Source organism: Durio zibethinus, chromosome 21, assembly GCF_047325235.1.
Source record: "Durio zibethinus cultivar Kanyao isolate XHJ-2024 chromosome 21, ASM4732523v1, whole genome shotgun sequence".
Lineage (NCBI taxonomy): Eukaryota > Viridiplantae > Streptophyta > Magnoliopsida > Malvales > Malvaceae > Durio > Durio zibethinus.
Genome location: NC_143182.1, coordinates 6005335 through 6023798, shown reverse-complemented (window position 1 = coordinate 6023798; position 18464 = coordinate 6005335). Strand labels below are relative to the sequence as shown.

Sequence of the window (18464 nt, the reverse complement as noted above, 5' to 3'; positions counted from 1 at the left end):
TCTTCTTCGATAAGGAAATATTCTTTCAGAAAATAACATTTGTGGATACACAAACCAACATCAATTTGTCTACATCAATGCAAAGAGGGATCAATGATCATTAGCTAGTCATTATCTTTTGCTTAATTCCGAAACTATTTGAAGCAAAAAGTATCTAAATCAGATGTTCCATTAAAGTAAACTGAATTTGTCAACAAATGCTTTTCAGCCTCCCCGAGCTTCTCTTCTTGTGGCATCATGAAGCAATTCAATGTCAACTCCATCAGGAGGTAGCTGGACATACCTCACAACCGAGCCTCTGATAAAACAGTTCCTCACTGAAAGCTGTAAACAAACTGAAACTCATCAATTCAGCCGACCAAAATTGAAAAGAGAAAAACAAAAGTACAGACATAACATAAGCAGCGACATCAAGCCCAAAGGATGTGAAGAGATTGAAAAGAAGACTGGTATATTTGAGACTGAGATGGCCAGTGTACAATGAAGTCAAAAAAAGGCGCATGTTATGGGTATAGGGTGACAGGACAATACAACCTGGTGATACGTTCGGGATAACTTCAAAAACCAGCAGGGGATGCATGGCTTCATACTGAAGGATGAATTTAAAGATAAAAGAGAAATAGATGAAAGCAAGCACAGAAAAACTGATAGCACATAAGAAGGAGTGAGTGAAAGAACCATCTTTATGTAAAGTTAAGAAATCCCATTTAGCAGTAATAGAGTGTTTCAAAGCTCTACCAGTCTTTGACTCAAAGAGTTAGTAGATCATTGCAAGCACGAAAATAATTTCAGTTCCAAAAACTAAAAAAGGATGATCAAATACATATTACACGCTAAAACTGGGACTTCCATGTCAAATTCACATGTGTATCACTCCATTTACATGCCTAGTAGCCAAACCCGATTCAAAGCAAGCAATCATCAATAGTCAAAACATGAAATGACTTGACACAGTTGTGTCATAAGCCAAAAGAAAAACAAAAAGTTTCAAAACAAATGTATTTTGAAAAGAGAAGTGGCGAAAAACTGGCAAAACCTAAAATCATAAGTGATCAGCAGATTGACATCACATTTGACACATTCCAACATCAAAGCACTTGTGGCACACTTTAATGAGGTAAAAGGTGACAGGTTTGGCTGGATCCAACACAAACCAAAAAGCCAAACCTAACCTTCATAGCACCAAACAAGTTGGATTGCCCTTTTTTGGACATTAACAAGTTGGATTGCATTGCTACTCTTTTCTTACACAGCATAAAATATATATTACCTTGTTTGAATAGGCTTTCCTGCCTTCCTCTTCTTGGCAACATCAATAACTATATAGATTTTACATTGAGTTGAATCCAATGCCAAATATTAGGATGAGACTCTTTCAGACGGGACATAATACTGGGAATGTTCATCCTGCATCAATAATTCTATATGCTAAATGAAAGACCATGTACCACCATACTAACATGGACAAGGCATATTCTGTAGTACAAAACATAATGTTCCTGAATCCAATTTTCAGATTGTTGCTCTATAACCACGGGTTAAAAATAGAAATAAGACATTCCCATTAGAGTAAACTAATTTAAATAAACCACAACAGATATATTTGTCATTGACATAGCACAGGGAAGAGAAATATTATTCATGCAAAGCAAAATACTAAAGAAATATAGACGATAACAGAATTGAATTTCACCAGAGGTAAAGGTAAGCATGCATTTCAGATGCAAAGAAGAAATGCAGAAGAATGATAACAAACAAAGATAAGAAGTTTTTGGACTTTGGACTGTTGAAAAAAAGAAAAGTTTTGTTAGACTCATCACTTCTATTGGAGAAGTAAAACAATGGAGAAAATTAGTTAACGGATAATTCACAAAGTAGCTACATTGGTAAAGCATACAGTGATAGACATTCGGTACAAAATCAGCTAGGAAAATAAAAATAGAAAATCTAAATAAAGGAAGACAGCGTGTATAAAAAAAAAAAAAAATTCTTGATAAGCACTAAATTCAGCTTTCCTCATCTCATGTTTACCCAGAAAAAAAGAAAAAGAAAAAGAAAAAGAAAAAGAAAAAAGGGCCGATTGGAGTGAAAGAAAAAGTAGGGACTTAACATACACAATTCATTTCTTCCAATTAAGGATTTAACAAAAAGAAAAAAGAAACCCTAACTTTTTAGAAACCTAATTTTGGGGTAATTCCTTGATAAACCCCAATGATAATAAGAAAATGAAGGGGGAATCCAATTAACAGAGGGAAGATAAAAGAAAAAAAAGGGAGCATACCATGTGAGGATTCTTGTCTTGATCGACAACCCTGGTGTTCTCGAGCTTGATATTGAGGTATTGATCAACGGAATGAAGGGTTCCTCTGATTGCCAAATCATTCTTTAGCTCCACCGTAACTTCTCTTCCCACCAAGTCCTTGAAATACGAAAAGAACAACTGCAACCACCCCCCCCCCCAACAAAAAACACAAAAGTCAAAGGGAAGCCCATTAGAGAAGGCATAGGGGAAAATAGTTACGAACTCAATTGAATTAAAAAGAAAAGGAAAAAAAAAGATTTTAGCGGTCAGAAAACAAAAGAAAAGTTACTAATACGAAAAAGAGGAAAAGGGAAAAAGAAGATTACCATGATTTTTATTCCTCCGCTCAAAAAGTGAGAGGGAGAGTTTTCTGGGTTTTGGTGAGATGAAAATGAAAATTTGATGGAGCAGAGTCGGTCTGAGGCTGAGAGCTGAGGTGGTGTATAGCAGAGTTGCAAAACTTAAAACCTATGATGATGATAAAACCTTCTGTTAGGTTTTTCGGTTGTTTGAACTACTTCCAGTATTACTGGCCAAAAAGTAAAAAATCTACTACTAGTACTTAATTTTCATTGGCGGCTTCCCACTTTGATTTTGGGACTACAAGGCCCACCCTCAGGCATGGGCTATGGCCTTAAAATTTTACAACTTTCAGTTCTTTCAATGCTCAAAAGTCATGCCCCCCCCCCCCCCCCCCCCAAAAAAAAAATAATAATAATACTCCAATATCATCCATCGCCTTTTGCCGCCCGCGAACAAAGGTGTATAATCGAGAAAATTGAAATGGAAATTGACAAACTCTTGTTGTCTGTAACCATTAGCTGCTGACTCAAAATGTTTCTTCTAGGACGTCAATCAATCCTCAATACACACCAGTAATCACAGTAAATACCAACTATAAGTAGTAATGTCAAAAGCCAAGATATGGAAAAACCTACAATTTTGGAAACGCTTCTCATTCCCATCACAAAACAAACAAATCAACACCAAATGAACAACTACATTTACATCTCTTACAAATCCACCCAAGCTTCTAGCACTGGAAAATTTTTCCTAATTCTAGAGATTTTATATTTCCTTTTTTTCCTTTCATTTCCTTTTCCTTTTTTTCAACTACACTGGAAAATGTGGCCAGCTGCTGCTACTGTAGTCGTTGCTTCACCCGCCTACCATTGGCATCACTTCCATCGAGGATGGCTTCATTCGCATGTCTGCATACAATCACTGAGTGCTCATTTACTCTAGCCACATACTCCAACAGCTCTGTCAAGACAGATGGGCAACTTTCCTTCAAGTACTCAAAGCCATCAGTCTGCATTACAGCTGCAAAACAAGAATATAAACCAAAGGTAGTCAAGAAACATTGTTAACAAAAAAAAAAAAAAATCAACATTTATCCCACTAAGACAAACTTTACAACCAGAATGCTGACAACGGGCTAAATCTTCTAACAACTATGGATATTTATAATGCAACAACCCTTGCATGATGCAATATCCAGTCATATTACCCACAGAAATCCCAAATGAGGAATTAAGGATAGTTGCATGAAGGGTGGAAAAATCCAAGCTTTCAACAAAAAACAACACATAATAGAAGCTCGAAACAGACATTAAGCTTTTATGACCCATAATATTACAATAAGATTTATCTTAAATAATGTCTCAAGGATAGCAGTTAGATTGCAAGAAGAATGGTTATATAATATCATGAGGGCTAAGACACAGTCGCACAACGTGGAACTTATAAGTGATACCAGCTGTTACAGAATTTAGCGGTGGCATTTATGACCCACAATATTACAATAAGACAAATCTTAAATAATGTAAAACCTATTTACTTTCCAACCAACTTCTGTGTAGCTGAAAAGAAAAGGCCCAGAATTAAAGAGCTACAAGAAGACTTGCTATGCTTTTATTTTAAAACAAGTCTTTTTCCGTCACCAATTTGGTTGCCTGCAGTGAACGGTCCATAATTTCAATGATTTCCAGTTTAGGAAACAAATAACCTATGTCAAACTGATAATTAGCATAATCAATTGCATTTGTCCAAATAAAATGACAATTTTACCATACCCTGATGCAACATAGATGTAAATATCATTTATAAAAAGAGATTCACCTCTTAGATTTTCTGGCATTGCAACAAACTTGAGACACACAGCTTTCAGCTGGAAACAATGGTGCTGCTCAGCCAAGGCTAACGTAGTTGCCACAGTGTTAATGGCAACATCCCCACAAAGATTTGCCTCACAAAGTAATCGCAGCCCATCTAGTCCATACCTATCTGCAGCTGCAAGCAGATGCTGAGACATCAATGTAAAGGCCCACTTTGAGTTGAGACCAGTGAGCTCTTGCATGTCAGGCAGAGAATCCCAGTAGATAAAGTGAAGTAGGGCCTGCAAAGTGCAAAATAGGCCATAGAGACAACACTTTATCAGTAATCAGTACCATAGATTACATACTTATTAACAGTCAGTTTGCTTTTGCTAGATAGGTAAATGATGGAAGACTTTAAATAAGGCATGAATATCATGATTTTCATAAATTGTAAAGAAATGTACACTCATGAGCTAAGTACTATCATGTAAAACCATTGACCACCCACACGTGCGTTATATGAAGCAATTAACTAAAAGCTTAAGACAGTACATGCCATGATTCTGGCTTCGAAAACAAAGCATCAGCCACCCCAGCATAAAGTTTCTTTCGAGAAGTTTTCGTTAACTAATTATCGGAATCAGGCATGCTATCAATGGCAAGTTGCCATCATGCATCCAAGCCCAGTGTACGCTATCCATGGCAAGCTGAAGCCACGCATCCATCATCAGTGCATTATCATGGATAAGAAGTAGCATGAGTTTTTGACCAACATAAGAAGACGAGGTAGTGTACTGAACCTTAAAAACAGGAGCTTCAATATCTTCAATTTTTATTTGCTTTGTATTCTGATCCTTCATTGGACCAAAAAGTTGTGCTCTAAACACAGGTGAACGAGCAGCAAGTACCAACTTGTGGGCAGGAAAAACTTCCCCATCAACTTCAAAGCTTACATCGGTTCCCTTTCCACTTTTTAGTAGTTGTCCAAAATGATGACCAATGTTTGAAGGCACAACAGCTATGGAGTAGATCTTAGGACCCTCTGTATGTGACTTAACAACACCAACACTACAGTGAACAGAGAGGCAATCGTCTTTAAAGTAGTCTGATTGCTCCAGTAGAGTTCTTTTGAAAAATCGTTTATATCCCCTGCAGCAAATCAAACTAATTACTTGTCTACTCATCAAAAGTTATCATACACAATGAAGAATAAGGGAAACAAGAAAAATATGCTTCTTCATTTTGTTTATCTTTCAAGGGTGGGGGGAGGGGGGGGGGGAGGGGGAGGGGGGAGACTAAGGAGTCAAAACCTGGAACTTGACAAATCCCCCAACAAATATAGAGAGCTAAGAACCCATGGGCCAAGTGGCTAAGCCTAAATTCTGATATCAACCAACAAATTTCTTAAAAACACTTAATATCTAGTTAGTAAAGGTCAGACATCATGAACAATTAGAGTAGTTAAGCAACCAAGGGACACCAGCTAAGCAGTTATTAAATTAGGATAGTGATAATGTTGTTGCATATGTCTTTAGTCAATCATTTCTGACTTGATTGTAACCAAATGCTTGATGTCACAAAACACCCAAGCTGCAGTAAGGTTAAACTGTATGGGTTGACATTGAGCCCAAAACACGCCAGATAAAAGCATAGCTTCAGAAAATAATCCATCTAGACAAACAATCAACCTGGTAGGCAATTTGCAAAACATATACAAACCCTTAACACTTAAAACATTAGCCTCAAAACATTCAATGCTTAGAAACAATATTTAACAAAAGTAACCCTTAATAGAAAAACAAATATATTACAAAATAATTGACTTTTTCTTTCTTGTCACTAATCCAAACAACCTCTCATCAGAACCATAGACATAATTTTGAAATATTATATTTATCTTTCTAAATATATTTAAATACATGTCATGGAATCTTAACGAGATGAGGGGAACGAAAGAAAAATCAAAATAATAATACTAATAAAGAATTAAAAATCTAATAACAGCAGTGAAGGTTAAAGCATAATGCATAATGCATTTGCTTATTCCAGATAATAGTCGCTAATAAGTAATAACATCTAACAATAACCAATTTTAGCATAATTCTTGCGAACATTATGTTCAGCCCCACCCCATCTTCTTTTGATGTCAATAATATGCCACCAAAAACAAGCTCATTCCTTAATTTCTCCAACGGCTATTATGTTGCTATTTATGTACTATATAGGCAACACACTTGTTATACAAACACCCCAGATCCTAAGAACCAACATAAAGTTAACTAAATGAAACTGAAAAAGATCCAGAATCCAGCCCTCGTACAACAAAGTCACCCTGCGAATCACAAATTACAACACAAGAACCACAACCAAACCATCATGCAGTTCTTACTACCCAGCAATACACTTGAAACCCCACTAGAAAAAACAACAGAAGAACAAGAACTACGATTAACGCATCAAACCTCAATATCCACCAAAAGTTTAATCAACCCAAAGACGATTAACCAATGTAAAACCCGAAACCCACCCCGTAATTCCAACCAAATTAACCAAATCAAAGACCAATCCAATGAAAAAATTAAAAAGAAAAAAAAAAAAAAAAGAAACCCCTACCACATGCTGCCGCGATACTTAAGCGTATAGGGCCCACTCTCAAGCGTCCTCCCAAAATGGCTATGCACCTTATGCCGCTCTCTCCCGCTCTGATCCAAAAGTGTGAGCTCAAAAAGCGCCCTAACGTCGGTCCCCTCGCTCGCCAAAGCAATGAACAACGAAACGTAGGCAGAATTATCTTCGGGGCTCTTCCCATCGGGATAAAAATAGATCGCCCACAGATATCCACCCACCATGAACGTGTCGGAAGCTATGTATTTGCCGATCCCCAAACCTTTCGACAGCGAATACCCCGTGATCTTGAACTGGTGAGACCCGTTCACCGTCTCCGTCACAGAGGTCGAAGTCGTGGTGGCGCTGACGGAGGAGGTCGAAGACGAGGATGATTTCGACGTTTCACGCATAACCCTCCCCATATGCACTCCCCAAGAAAACTAATTTTTTAACCCGAAATTGTTGCTTTTAAAACTTTCTTGTCTCTTAGATTGATAAGGATTTTCCCGGAAAAAGAGAGGGTTTCTTTGAGAAAATTTAGGGGTCCTATCTTTTTTTCAGTTATTCGGAGAGTGAATTTTCTAGGGTTTCGGAGAGAGAAATTGGATCGAAAATGATGACTTTATTGGCATACGTACGTAATTATCATAATTCCATTTTATCAATGAAATTAAATATTTTCTTTTTTTTTTTAATTGGTTGAGGTAAAGCAGCACAGCGTTCTTTAGAAGTTGTATCATGGATTTCGACGCCACTCACTTTTTTGACGATGACAGCTGTCAATTGATGAGTATTCTAGTAATTTCACGTTATTCTCTTTTCTTCTTGAATAAAGACCGAAGGAATCTGACTATTAAAAATACTTCTTGATGTTGGTAGATATGATTATTTATAGGCTTTTTCAAAAGGTAAGGAAATTCTAAGAAAATCAAATTTAAATTTAAATTTGTAATATTTAATTTAGTTTGGATTTTTTTATTTAATTTGAATTAAATTAGGATATTAAATTTATATATTAAGTTAGGATTGTGAAATAAAAAATTTTAAATTTAATATAGTTATATGTTTTTATTAATTTTTATATTTTTAAAGTTTTATAAAATAAAATAATTATTTTATATCTAAATTTTATTTAAATATATTAAAATCATAATAAAATAATATATAAAAATAAAATAAATTTAAAAAATTGTTAAATCTAATTGAATAAAACTAATAAAATTCAGTTTAAATTGAATTGATTTTAATGAAAAATCAATTTGGATTCAAAATAAAATTTAAATATTATAATCCTATATATTTAAAAAAAATCGAATTCAAATTGGACTATTATTATCTCTATTTTCATGCTCTTATTATTTTATTAGTATAAATTAAAGAGGAAATTGTGGTGATGAATTAAAATATAACTATCTCATTTTTTTAATTATAATTATGGTATTTTGTTTTTGAAAAAAAAAAAGATACTTGTAAAAACAATATATTCTATATCTACATAATTAAAGAATGTTTAATTGGACTCAAACTTTTTATTTTGATTTAAAGAAAATTATGTCATGGGTTAATATTTAAATATTAAAATCTCATTTTAAAATTATATGTATATTTAAGTCCTACATCCAAATTGCATCATTATATTTAGTGCTAAAAAGTGTTTTAGAACACAATATTATAAAAACTCATTGTCTTGATCTTGATTCTTTGAATTTTTAATAGCAATAATTATATTTTGATATTGATTTTCTCAAAATTTGGCACATAAAATACAATATTAAAAAATTTTCAAAGATTTTATATTGTTGAACACGAATCATATTATTTATAATTATTATAATATAATTAAATAATTAAAATTTAAAATTGTATGATTTATTAAAAATTTATATGAAATTAATTTTGTTAATTTTTTATTATAATTAAATAATTATATCACATGATAAAAAAATTTTAAGTAAAACGCATGCACCCATTGAAAACATTTATTTTTAGCGCTAACCTAAGGGAACCCTAACGTAGGGCGCGTGAGAGTTAAGACACGGCTGCCATAAAAGGACTGGGTAGGTAGGGACCAAAGTTTGGTGAAGTGGAGTGATGAAGAGACTACGTCTGGGAGGCTCCTGCCAGGGGAACGTACATTGAACACCCTTATAGTTTTCCTACCACAATCATGATGCCACTGCCCTCCCCCATTATTATTTTAGATGCCTTTTTTTTCTTTTATTTTCTGTACCAGTTTTGCTTCCTCGAGGGGCCTATAGGGGGTACCCTAAATCTGAGATCCTAAGGCCCGAGGTGGTTTGGTATGCTTACTTTGGAGTCAAGGGTACAGTTAATTTGGGTCTTGAAAATCCTATCGTGTGTAGACATTAAATCTGCAAAAAGATAAAGAGCGTACGTTAGGTGGATGTTTGAATCTGCTTATAAATGGTCGTACCATCGATAGATGTTGACCTGTCATGTACGCTTTCAAGGCCCGAAGGTTAAATCAAATATATAAAAAAATAAAATAAAAAAAATATATAATTTATATTTTTAATTTTTAAATATTAGTTTTATTAAATATATAGTTTATAATAAATATTATCAAATTATATTCTTTTTACGACTAAGTACATGTCAATATATATTTATTTTATTTTATATATTATTATTATTTTTTTAATCCCAAAAGTTGGAGGCTGCCGCCACAACTTCCATTTAAAAGTATAAATTCAATTAATGTTGGGTACTTTTTTTTTGGGCGGGTAAGAATGCTGGGTGCTTTATTGAAAGAAGTAGTAGCATGCATACCTAATCCACATATAGGTTTTAAAACGCATTTAAAAGTGGAATTTGCATAAAAAACCCAAACAAAGTCTAATTAATTCGTTCAATTCATGCATGCCCACTGGTCAGCCTTTTTGTTTTTATGGGTGTGCGCTGCTTTAATGACAAGTCAATTATTGTTTGATTATTTCCGGCATTTGAAGGGTGTGTTTGGGTCCTATATAATATAAGAGGGACATTGCAATGAAAAGGGTTCCACACTACATTGCATGGATGTGTCAAATAACATTTCGACTATAAAAATTAAAACCAAATTGGATATGTTAAAAAAATTAATCCAATTTTCCCAACTTTTAATTGGATTTGAATTCAATTGTGTTTCCGTTTGATTGATGCATTTTTTATTTTTTGTTTTCAAAAATTAAAAAAAAAAAAAAGTAAAAAGTCATTTAGATACAAATTTTTTTTTTAAGAATTATACACAAACATGTAAAATTTGAAAGTCAAAATGCATTATTCTACTTTTGTATAAACGAATTAAGTTAGAAAATACATTATCGTTGATAATTACTATAATTTTTTTCTGTTTTTTCTTTTAATCTATAATAATTCTTTAAAATCAAAAGTCTCAAAAATATAAACTACATTAGAGACTAATTAATTTCGAAGAAAAAAAATTCAATTAATTTTTTATTGCCTAAAATTAATAATTGAAGTAATTGATCACTTTTAATAGATTTTAAATATATTATATATAATATAAATATATTTTTATATTTTAAAAAAGACAAATATAACATTTTTCATTCAAAATCATTGATAAAAAATGATGAATAAATTTGGTTTTTCAATTTAATTAATCAAATGATAAACCTATTTTGATAAATTTATTTTAGTTCTATTGTTTTCAATTATTAAGAATATCAATAGTTTCGATTACTTTTTAAAGAAAATTAATTAATTTTATTTTTTAATTTTTAAGATCAAATTGATCTATCCATGGCTTTTATGGGAATTCCAAATCCTTGAAACAAAGATTTTGTCATCTAACTCTAAAAACTAATAAGGTGTGTTCGATTCATAAGAACATAGTTATTTTTTATTTTTATTTTTTCATAAAGCATAAAATGGGGTGAAATTTTTGTTTGATTGTAAAAATAAAAAAAAAATGTTTTTTTTAATGAAAATAAAAATAGGTCAAATTTAGAGAACAAATGAAAGATGTTTTCACTATTTTTAATGAAAATATTTTGGAGAAGATGGAAAAAGTTAAAATAATGGTTTTTTTTGTTATTTTTATTATTCATTATAAATCACCAAAAAATTTAGGTTCAAACCCTCGAACATGCAATAATGCTTTATATATATATATATATATATATTCTTTTTATAAATTCGTAATTTATGTCTAAATGAGCTTGGATGATCCATTATGTTATTGGACCATTCAAATTAGTTATCGGACCATAATATAAAATATACATTTAAAATTTTTATTAATTTAAAAGTTACATTCATTTGATTTTTTTATATAAAATTACATTTACAAATAAAAATATCACGTAAACAAATATCACATGATTTTTTAAATATATTATATATCATATATAATAAACAAATAAAAAAATTAACATAAAACAATTGAATGGAAGAGATTTATAATTTACGAAATATTTACTACTTTTATCTGTTAAATTCATATATCTAGGCTTTCATTAATTATTGATAATGTGCTATTTTTATACCTAAAATCATTAAATAATTTGAACTTTTTTATTTACATTTTCACTATGATCAAATCTTGAAAAAATAGTTAAAAATTTATAAATTATAGAAAAATACATCTTATTATTATTATGTCAGTTCAGATTAACTCAATAAGTTTTTTCATATGTATATATATATAAATAATCATTTTGGGTGAAAAAAAACATGAATTTTCTTTAATAGTACAAAACTATGATCATTTAATATATGGAAATAGTGCTATCTCCAAAAATTGAAAACATTAAACTTTTTGTATGGGAAGCATGAAAAATTTGAAAGCAATAAAATTAAAAATGAATTTAACATTAGGAATTTAGTTAGATTATAGTTTTTTAAATTTTAGTTTCCATTTGCATAAGTGACTGTCATCCTTCATCAATATTCATTGTCACTTAATAATGTATTTTTACTATTTTTATTTTTTAAACAAATTATTGTTTTTTCTTAAAATAAATATATTTTTTAAAATTCATAAAATAAAAAATACAAAATTTTTCTCAAGGAAATGCTAGGGCAGCTGTTTCGATAATCGCTTCTCGACACTTGCACATCTATTAATCCACGTCATCACATTTTTTACACTTAATACCGTTTAACTGATGTTTCGGTTAAATGAGTTGAGTTTGTTTTATAGTTAAAACTGAAAAGATTGAAAGACTAATGATAAATATCAATAAAAGAAATGAAATGAAAAAAAAAAAGTTTTTTGAATAAAAGAAAATGATATATGTAACATATGTTTGAATAATTAAAATTAATAAAGAAAATAAAATAAATAAATTTTAACAACTATTGTTTTGATAAATAATGAAAAAGAAATGAAAATATTATTATAATAATTTTTTTCAATTAAAATATTTCATTACCTGTGATTTTAGAGTATTCATGGATCATGATATGTTTGCTATATTGCTAGTCTTACAATTGTTGTTATATCAATTGAAACAATAAAATATTTTACAAACATGCATTGATGAATTTTTAGGAGTTAATCTGTCATCTCATAAACCTACAAAATATATCTATTTATATTTAACCATTCATCAAAATCAAATCACAAAAAAATTATAAAAAATTTTTATGTTAAAAGAGATATGTGAAACTTACTTGAAAAAAAAGATGATTTTGAAAAAATTACAAAATGATTGTGATCTGCTTAATTTTTTTATTAAGTTTTTAGTATTAATAAAAATATGAACATAATAATCTTTTTATAAAAAAAATATTTTTTAACTTTTATTTTCTTAACTTTTCCTCCAAATTGGGATATTAAAAAAATTAAATTTATGAGAAAAACCAAAAGTTTTTTAGTTTTCACTTTTTTTTTTTATTTAAATTAAAAATTTATCCAAACAAATGAATATAAGTTTTGTTCCCTTTACATTCTTTTACTTTACTTTCCTTTACTTTCTTTTTCTTCCTCTTCCCTCAATTCAAACACACAGTAAATAAATTTTTAAGCCTTGTCCTTTTAAACACTAGAAGGTTAGATTAATTTTATATTAAATAAATCACACATAAACACATTGTGGTCAAGTTAAAAAAAAATAAAGAAAATTTACTCTTTGAGATTTAAAAACTGACAATTAATTAACCTAGGCTTTAATACTGTTAAAATTTATTAACATCATTATTTTCTAGCATATATTTACAAAAAAGATTTTTTATTAAGAAAATAAAAAATGGGAGCTTGAAACCCACTTGACCAATCAATGGAAGAAAAAAAAACTCCGAATATTTTAACTACACAGTATATCACTAATAATTCCGTTTTCTAGCTTCCAAAGGTTTGAAGGTGTGATTGTAAAAGAATAAATTTGTAGGAATTGATAAAGAGCGATAGCGAAAAAAACTATAACGTATACAAAAACTATATATTACAATAATTTTTGCTTGCTATTTGTAAAAAATAATGAGAAATAAAATTTTTTTAAAGAGTTTAGAGATTTTAACCCAATCAAGTTAGAATCCGAAAAACATTGATCAATGGAGAAACGGTTGTTGGTGGTTGAGTATCCTATCATTCTTGGTTTTCTCAAGGCAAACATTGCCTAAGGTTTTGTGCTTCCACCATGAATAAATTCCCAGCAAATTTGAAGGAAAAAGAAAAAAAAAAAAAAGTCAGAAATTCACGGTTGATGTAATGTAATCTTAAGTACAAATTCAAATGACCTCACTGAGTCAACCCCTTTGAACCGGGCATGGTGGCTCCACCCAGATTTTTATAACGGTTCGCTCCTAGTGTATTCTATCACACCATTTTAACCTTTCTGACAAAAGACAATCATTCATTTGCACATCTCATCACAGATCACATCCGTACATTAAAATCGGACGGCCAAGAATAAAAACAAAAGGAACCGGACTCTGGGGAGAATCCAAGATTAAAAACAGCGACATTTTTGGTCTGTTTTTAAGGGTCCCGGATCCGGATTCTCAAAGCAGCGACTGCCACAGACACCAAGCCCGGACAAATTTCTCAATCCTCCTAATAATTGGATCACATAAATCTGAATTTCCCATCTTAAAATTTTGCGTCTTTTTTTATTACCACTAAAATGAAAGACTTAAATTTGGGAGGAAAATCCAGGATTTTGAGGTCTAGAGATGGATAAGTGTTTGGTTCTGTGACAAAAAAAAAAAGGGAGGATAGAATTGTGAGAATTTGGGAACTGGGTTTCTCTCCATAAAAGAATATGATGAAACTTTGCTTGATGGCTTCTCATGGGTACCCTCCGGGCCTGGGGCTTGTTTTGCACCAAGAGCAAGGCGTTAGCAGGGTGATCAAGGTAATTGTTTTGGGGTTGTTTTCTATGGTTTTAATGATTTGGGTTTTTGAGATATGTTGTTTTTTCGACTGGGTTTCTTTTTTTTTTTTGGGGGTTGATTTTTCAATTGTGAGCTACTGTTGGCCATGTATGCTTGTTAAATTGTTTTAATTCTTCTTTGTTTAATGTAATTCTCTATCATTTTAACATGGATATTTTCGAGTTATTGGATTTCTTTTTTGTGTTTTATTGAATTCTAATATAGTTTTATTAAAATTTGTGCCGGCATATGTGTGTATATTTGATATGAGTTAGAAATTATTGAGATTTGCTCTATCGGTAATTTGCAACTATTTATTTTCTTATTTTTCTACTTATAATTTGTGTTTTAGCTCTTTATCTCTCTCTCTAATACTAAATATTTTTGTAAGAATTGGATTAGTATTTGTTTATTAACGAATGCTTATTGTTTGGACCGAAGCAGGAGTGTCAATCCTTCTTGCCAAGTCAGCTAGTGAAACAAGACATAGTACAAACAGGTCCCTTTGATCTGAAATGCAACCGATTCCAGGAGCAGCCAAAACCAGTTACTGCATTGTGTCAGCCTAAACTGATTATAGATGTTGATCCTATGGCGCAAAAGCCTATGATTATTGATAAACCAGGTCTGCAACTTGTTTCCTAGTTCCTTTTATTGAAGAGTTTTTTCTTGTGCTGTGTACTTAAGGAAAACAGACATAAATCAATTTTTGTTCTTAGAGTCTCGATAAAAAATTTATATAATTCTTCCTAAAACATCATAAGGAAGGTCTGTTAATGTATGAAGTTTAATTGACATTCTAATTAAATTTTTGCTTCACCTCGGTGAGAGTTCGTATATTTGAATTGGGATGGAACTCAAATCGGTTCTATGATTCATAATTATAAAAAAGTTGATCTTAAGAGCTAGATTAGGTGAATCCAATTGATACAATGCTGCAACAATGTAGTATACAATAAGAAAGCAGAAAACTTTTTTGTTGGTGACTATTGTTCAGACACTTCTACGTTCATTTGCAATGTCAATTATTTATTTATTTATTTATTTCTGCTCAACACCTCTCCGGTAGTCTTTGCCGAATAATTATAGTCACTCTGTTTTGGTCGCAGATGCTTATCTTGACATGGCAATGTTTAGCTTTGGCATAGCTGAAAAGTGCATGAGACATGAAAAAATCTTGAAGTTTCTTATGTCGGGATCAAATGAAGTGGAAAGAGGGGAACTTGATTTATCTTTGCTATCTGATTTGATGGGACTTCAACCATTGATGTTTGGCGTGCATCAACAGCCTTATGCTTCTTCTCTAATATATCCAAGTAGCAAAATTGATGCCAAGAAGCCTCTCCCAGACTTTGTAGGAGAGATGGTGCGTAATTCGAAAATTACAGTTAACCCAGATGGTCGAATTTTGCTGATAGCTAGTGGGACTGAGATGAAAGACATCCTTTCAATCGTTACTGAATTCTACTTGTCAAGCAACTCAACTAAGTGGAGAAAGCAGTTGGCACTGGTACCACACTTCGATAGGTATGGAAACTAACACCTGTTTGATTTAAATTATATGAAAACTATCAGTACAAACAAACAAGTCTTGTTATGAATGCACCATATTATGATATTTTCACTATTATTGAAAAGTAAGCTTAGGATGAAAATTTTCTACTGTCATTATTTGTATTTTTCGTGTTATTACCTGATGATTTTAAATGGTTTTGTTCATTACTTGTGCTTCTGGTTTTTGGTTAAGTAAATTTTGTTGCTTGGGTTTAATTTTATTGGAATGTAAAACAATAAGTTGATTCCAGTGTTGTTTGAAAGGCATCTGACCCTAAAATCTTCCGATTAAACAGGACTTGGAGCACCGAAGCACATGCTAGTGCTAACCTGTCTTCTCCACGGTTTGGAGTTGCGAGTGTTGCACCTCCAAAAAGGTACGTGACTGATCATCTGTTTCAAGAATGTTTCATTGCGACCTCATTTATCAATTCCCCTTGCTCTTACCAAAATTCTTCTATATAATAAAGTGGAAACTGTCCAGTTGAAGTAATTGGAATTATCTTGTTTTGGGATCTTGAATTCTATGCGTAGAATTTCTATGATGGAGGGATAATGACTTGTGAGTTGCTGTCCTTCATTTATGTTAATTGCATTTAAGACCATAGCAATGGGATGAGCATAGGAAAGTATGTATCAACAGAAATACAAATTATAATAGAGTGTGAAACAAAAATAGGATCATAGAAAGTAAAATGATCTACTAAATATGCTAAAAGTGGCAGATCTGACCTTTATGTTGAATTAGGTATCTTCCAACATGTCTATTGTCCACTAGTTATGGGACCTAAAAAATGGCTTGTTCTTATACATGGTTAAAATGTAAACTTCTACAAAAACTATAGTCTTGGTGCTTTCTTTTGAATTTTTTTTTGTTCAGAACATGTTTTTATTTCTTGTATTCTTATGCAACTCATTTTTGACAGTCCTGAGAAAATCAAGTTCAAGCTATCACCAAAGAAGAAGACCTCTAGGAAGTCAGCCAGGGAGAGAGACCTCTACAAAAAGAATTATTTCCATGCATGTGAGAGCCTTGTTTCCTTGATGGCTAATAAGAGACGGCATGGCAGAACAGCAATTCTTTCCCTGAAGAAATCTGGCCCTGAACTTCCTGAGCTCTTGACCCAATTCTCTGCTGGTATTGCTGGGACTGGTCTTGCTGTGCTTTTCTCTGTTATTTGTAAGGTAGCTTGTGGGAGAGTTCCATTTTGTACGTCTAAACTCTTTAGCACTGGCCTTGGTTTTGGGCTAGTTTGGTTCTCATGGGCAGTTAACAGACTGAGGGACACAGTCTTACATATCAGCAAGAATGCTAGCAAGTCAGGTCTGAAGGAAGAGGAGATGATTAAGAGAGTGGAGAAAAGTGTTAATGAAATCTACTTCAGAGCTGCAACATTGATGGCTGTAGCAGTTTTAAGGTTTGCATGAATTCTGAGGAAAACTCATGTTCATGACGGTGTTAGCCATTTGGATAACATCTTGAATGGCTGGATATTCTAATCACAATATTCTAGTTAGCTGAAAGTTAGACTCAAGTATATTAATCTTGGACGTGAATATCTGAAGAGGTGAAGCGTGATATATCAAGAATAGAACTTTGACTTCTATGCTATCCATGAGGGTTTTGTGATGGCCTTGAGCACATATGAGCAGGACCTAATCCTCTGTCAACTTGTGTATGTATAATAATCATTAAGTTGTAAGGGTTGTCACTGCCTCACGGGTAAAAAGAACCATTCCTTTCATATCTATAAAAATACAATTTTGTCATTCTATTTGAAGCTAGTCTTAATAACCATAATTGTTATTTGATTTGTAGAAGCGAATGCTGTGCACAAGACAGGTGTCACAGTTCACAGAATTATTGTCTGCTCTAATCCGTTGATCTTACGATTTTGTTTCACAAAAAATATCTTACAAGTTTAAAGGATGTAAATCTTTATATCTCAAAATTAATTTTAGTACACTCTTTTCTAAGACAATGACTTCTTTCACCAGTCCAACGGAGTTTCACCGTTTTCGGTGATACATTGCTAGTATTCTCAAAGTCAATTATGATATTAAATGTCAGAGTTCACATTAACTTATGAGGTATTATTCGTTCTGATCCGTTAACTTCATAATTTTATCGCACAAAAAAAATCTCGTAAGTTAAAGGGATATGAATCATTATATCTTAAAATTAATTTTAATACACAATCGATATAAGATTAATAACTCTTTTATAGGACTATGATAACAGGCCCAATGAATAAATTACAAATGATGATTATAATGGGTCAAGTTTCTCTATGCTATATGGACTGGGGGAACTTTATTTCTCTCTTTGAATGTTACGTTAACTAGGATAGGCATGGCCTGCTGAATATATGATAGGCGTTTAAAGTTGAATCACCCAAGTATTCAGTTGCTTGGACATAGTTTCCTCAGATTTCCTAGGGCTCAATGCTACAGAAAATAGCTTATAAGAACTGGTCTATGAGATTATTACGTTACAAGAGCTGTCACATGAGATTTTTCCATGATAACAGTAATAACAAAATCATATAACTTTGAGAGAT

At 31.9% G+C, this 18464-nt stretch overlaps 3 protein-coding genes across 5 annotated transcripts; 1 reads left to right on the top strand and 2 right to left on the bottom strand.

Annotated features, from left to right (window-relative positions):
- Positions 1-2: 2 nt before the first annotated feature.
- On the bottom strand, positions 3-2959 carry LOC111305170 (sm-like protein LSM2). Its single transcript, XM_022902432.2, has 3 exons — positions 2629-2959; positions 2282-2440; positions 3-324 (listed from the first exon to the last, which is right to left on the bottom strand). The coding sequence occupies exons 1-3, from the start codon at positions 2629-2631 to the stop codon at positions 205-207; spliced, it is 282 nt and encodes a 93-aa protein (XP_022758167.1). The 5' UTR covers positions 2632-2959; the 3' UTR covers positions 3-204.
- A 121-nt stretch (positions 2960-3080) lies between these two features.
- LOC111305168 (BTB/POZ and MATH domain-containing protein 2-like) lies at positions 3081-7669 on the bottom strand. Of its 2 annotated transcripts, none has more exons than XM_089751152.1 (4): positions 7015-7669; positions 5094-5550; positions 4424-4700; positions 3081-3625 (listed from the first exon to the last, which is right to left on the bottom strand). In XM_089751152.1, the coding sequence occupies exons 1-4, from the start codon at positions 7428-7430 to the stop codon at positions 3444-3446; spliced, it is 1332 nt and encodes a 443-aa protein (XP_089607278.1). In that variant the 5' UTR covers positions 7431-7669; the 3' UTR covers positions 3081-3443. The 2 variants fall into 2 exon arrangements, with proteins under 2 accessions (XP_089607278.1, XP_022758162.2); XM_022902427.2 differs by having other exon boundaries at positions 5202-5550; positions 7015-7665.
- A 6287-nt stretch (positions 7670-13956) lies between these two features.
- On the top strand, positions 13957-17678 carry LOC111305167 (uncharacterized). Of its 2 annotated transcripts, none has more exons than XM_022902426.2 (5): positions 13957-14330; positions 14794-14974; positions 15459-15876; positions 16200-16280; positions 16830-17678. In XM_022902426.2, the coding sequence occupies exons 1-5, from the start codon at positions 14238-14240 to the stop codon at positions 17329-17331; spliced, it is 1275 nt and encodes a 424-aa protein (XP_022758161.2). In that variant the 5' UTR covers positions 13957-14237; the 3' UTR covers positions 17332-17678. The 2 variants fall into 2 exon arrangements, with proteins under 2 accessions (XP_022758161.2, XP_022758160.2); XM_022902425.2 differs by having other exon boundaries at positions 14791-14974.
- The last annotated feature ends 786 nt before the right edge of the window (positions 17679-18464 follow it).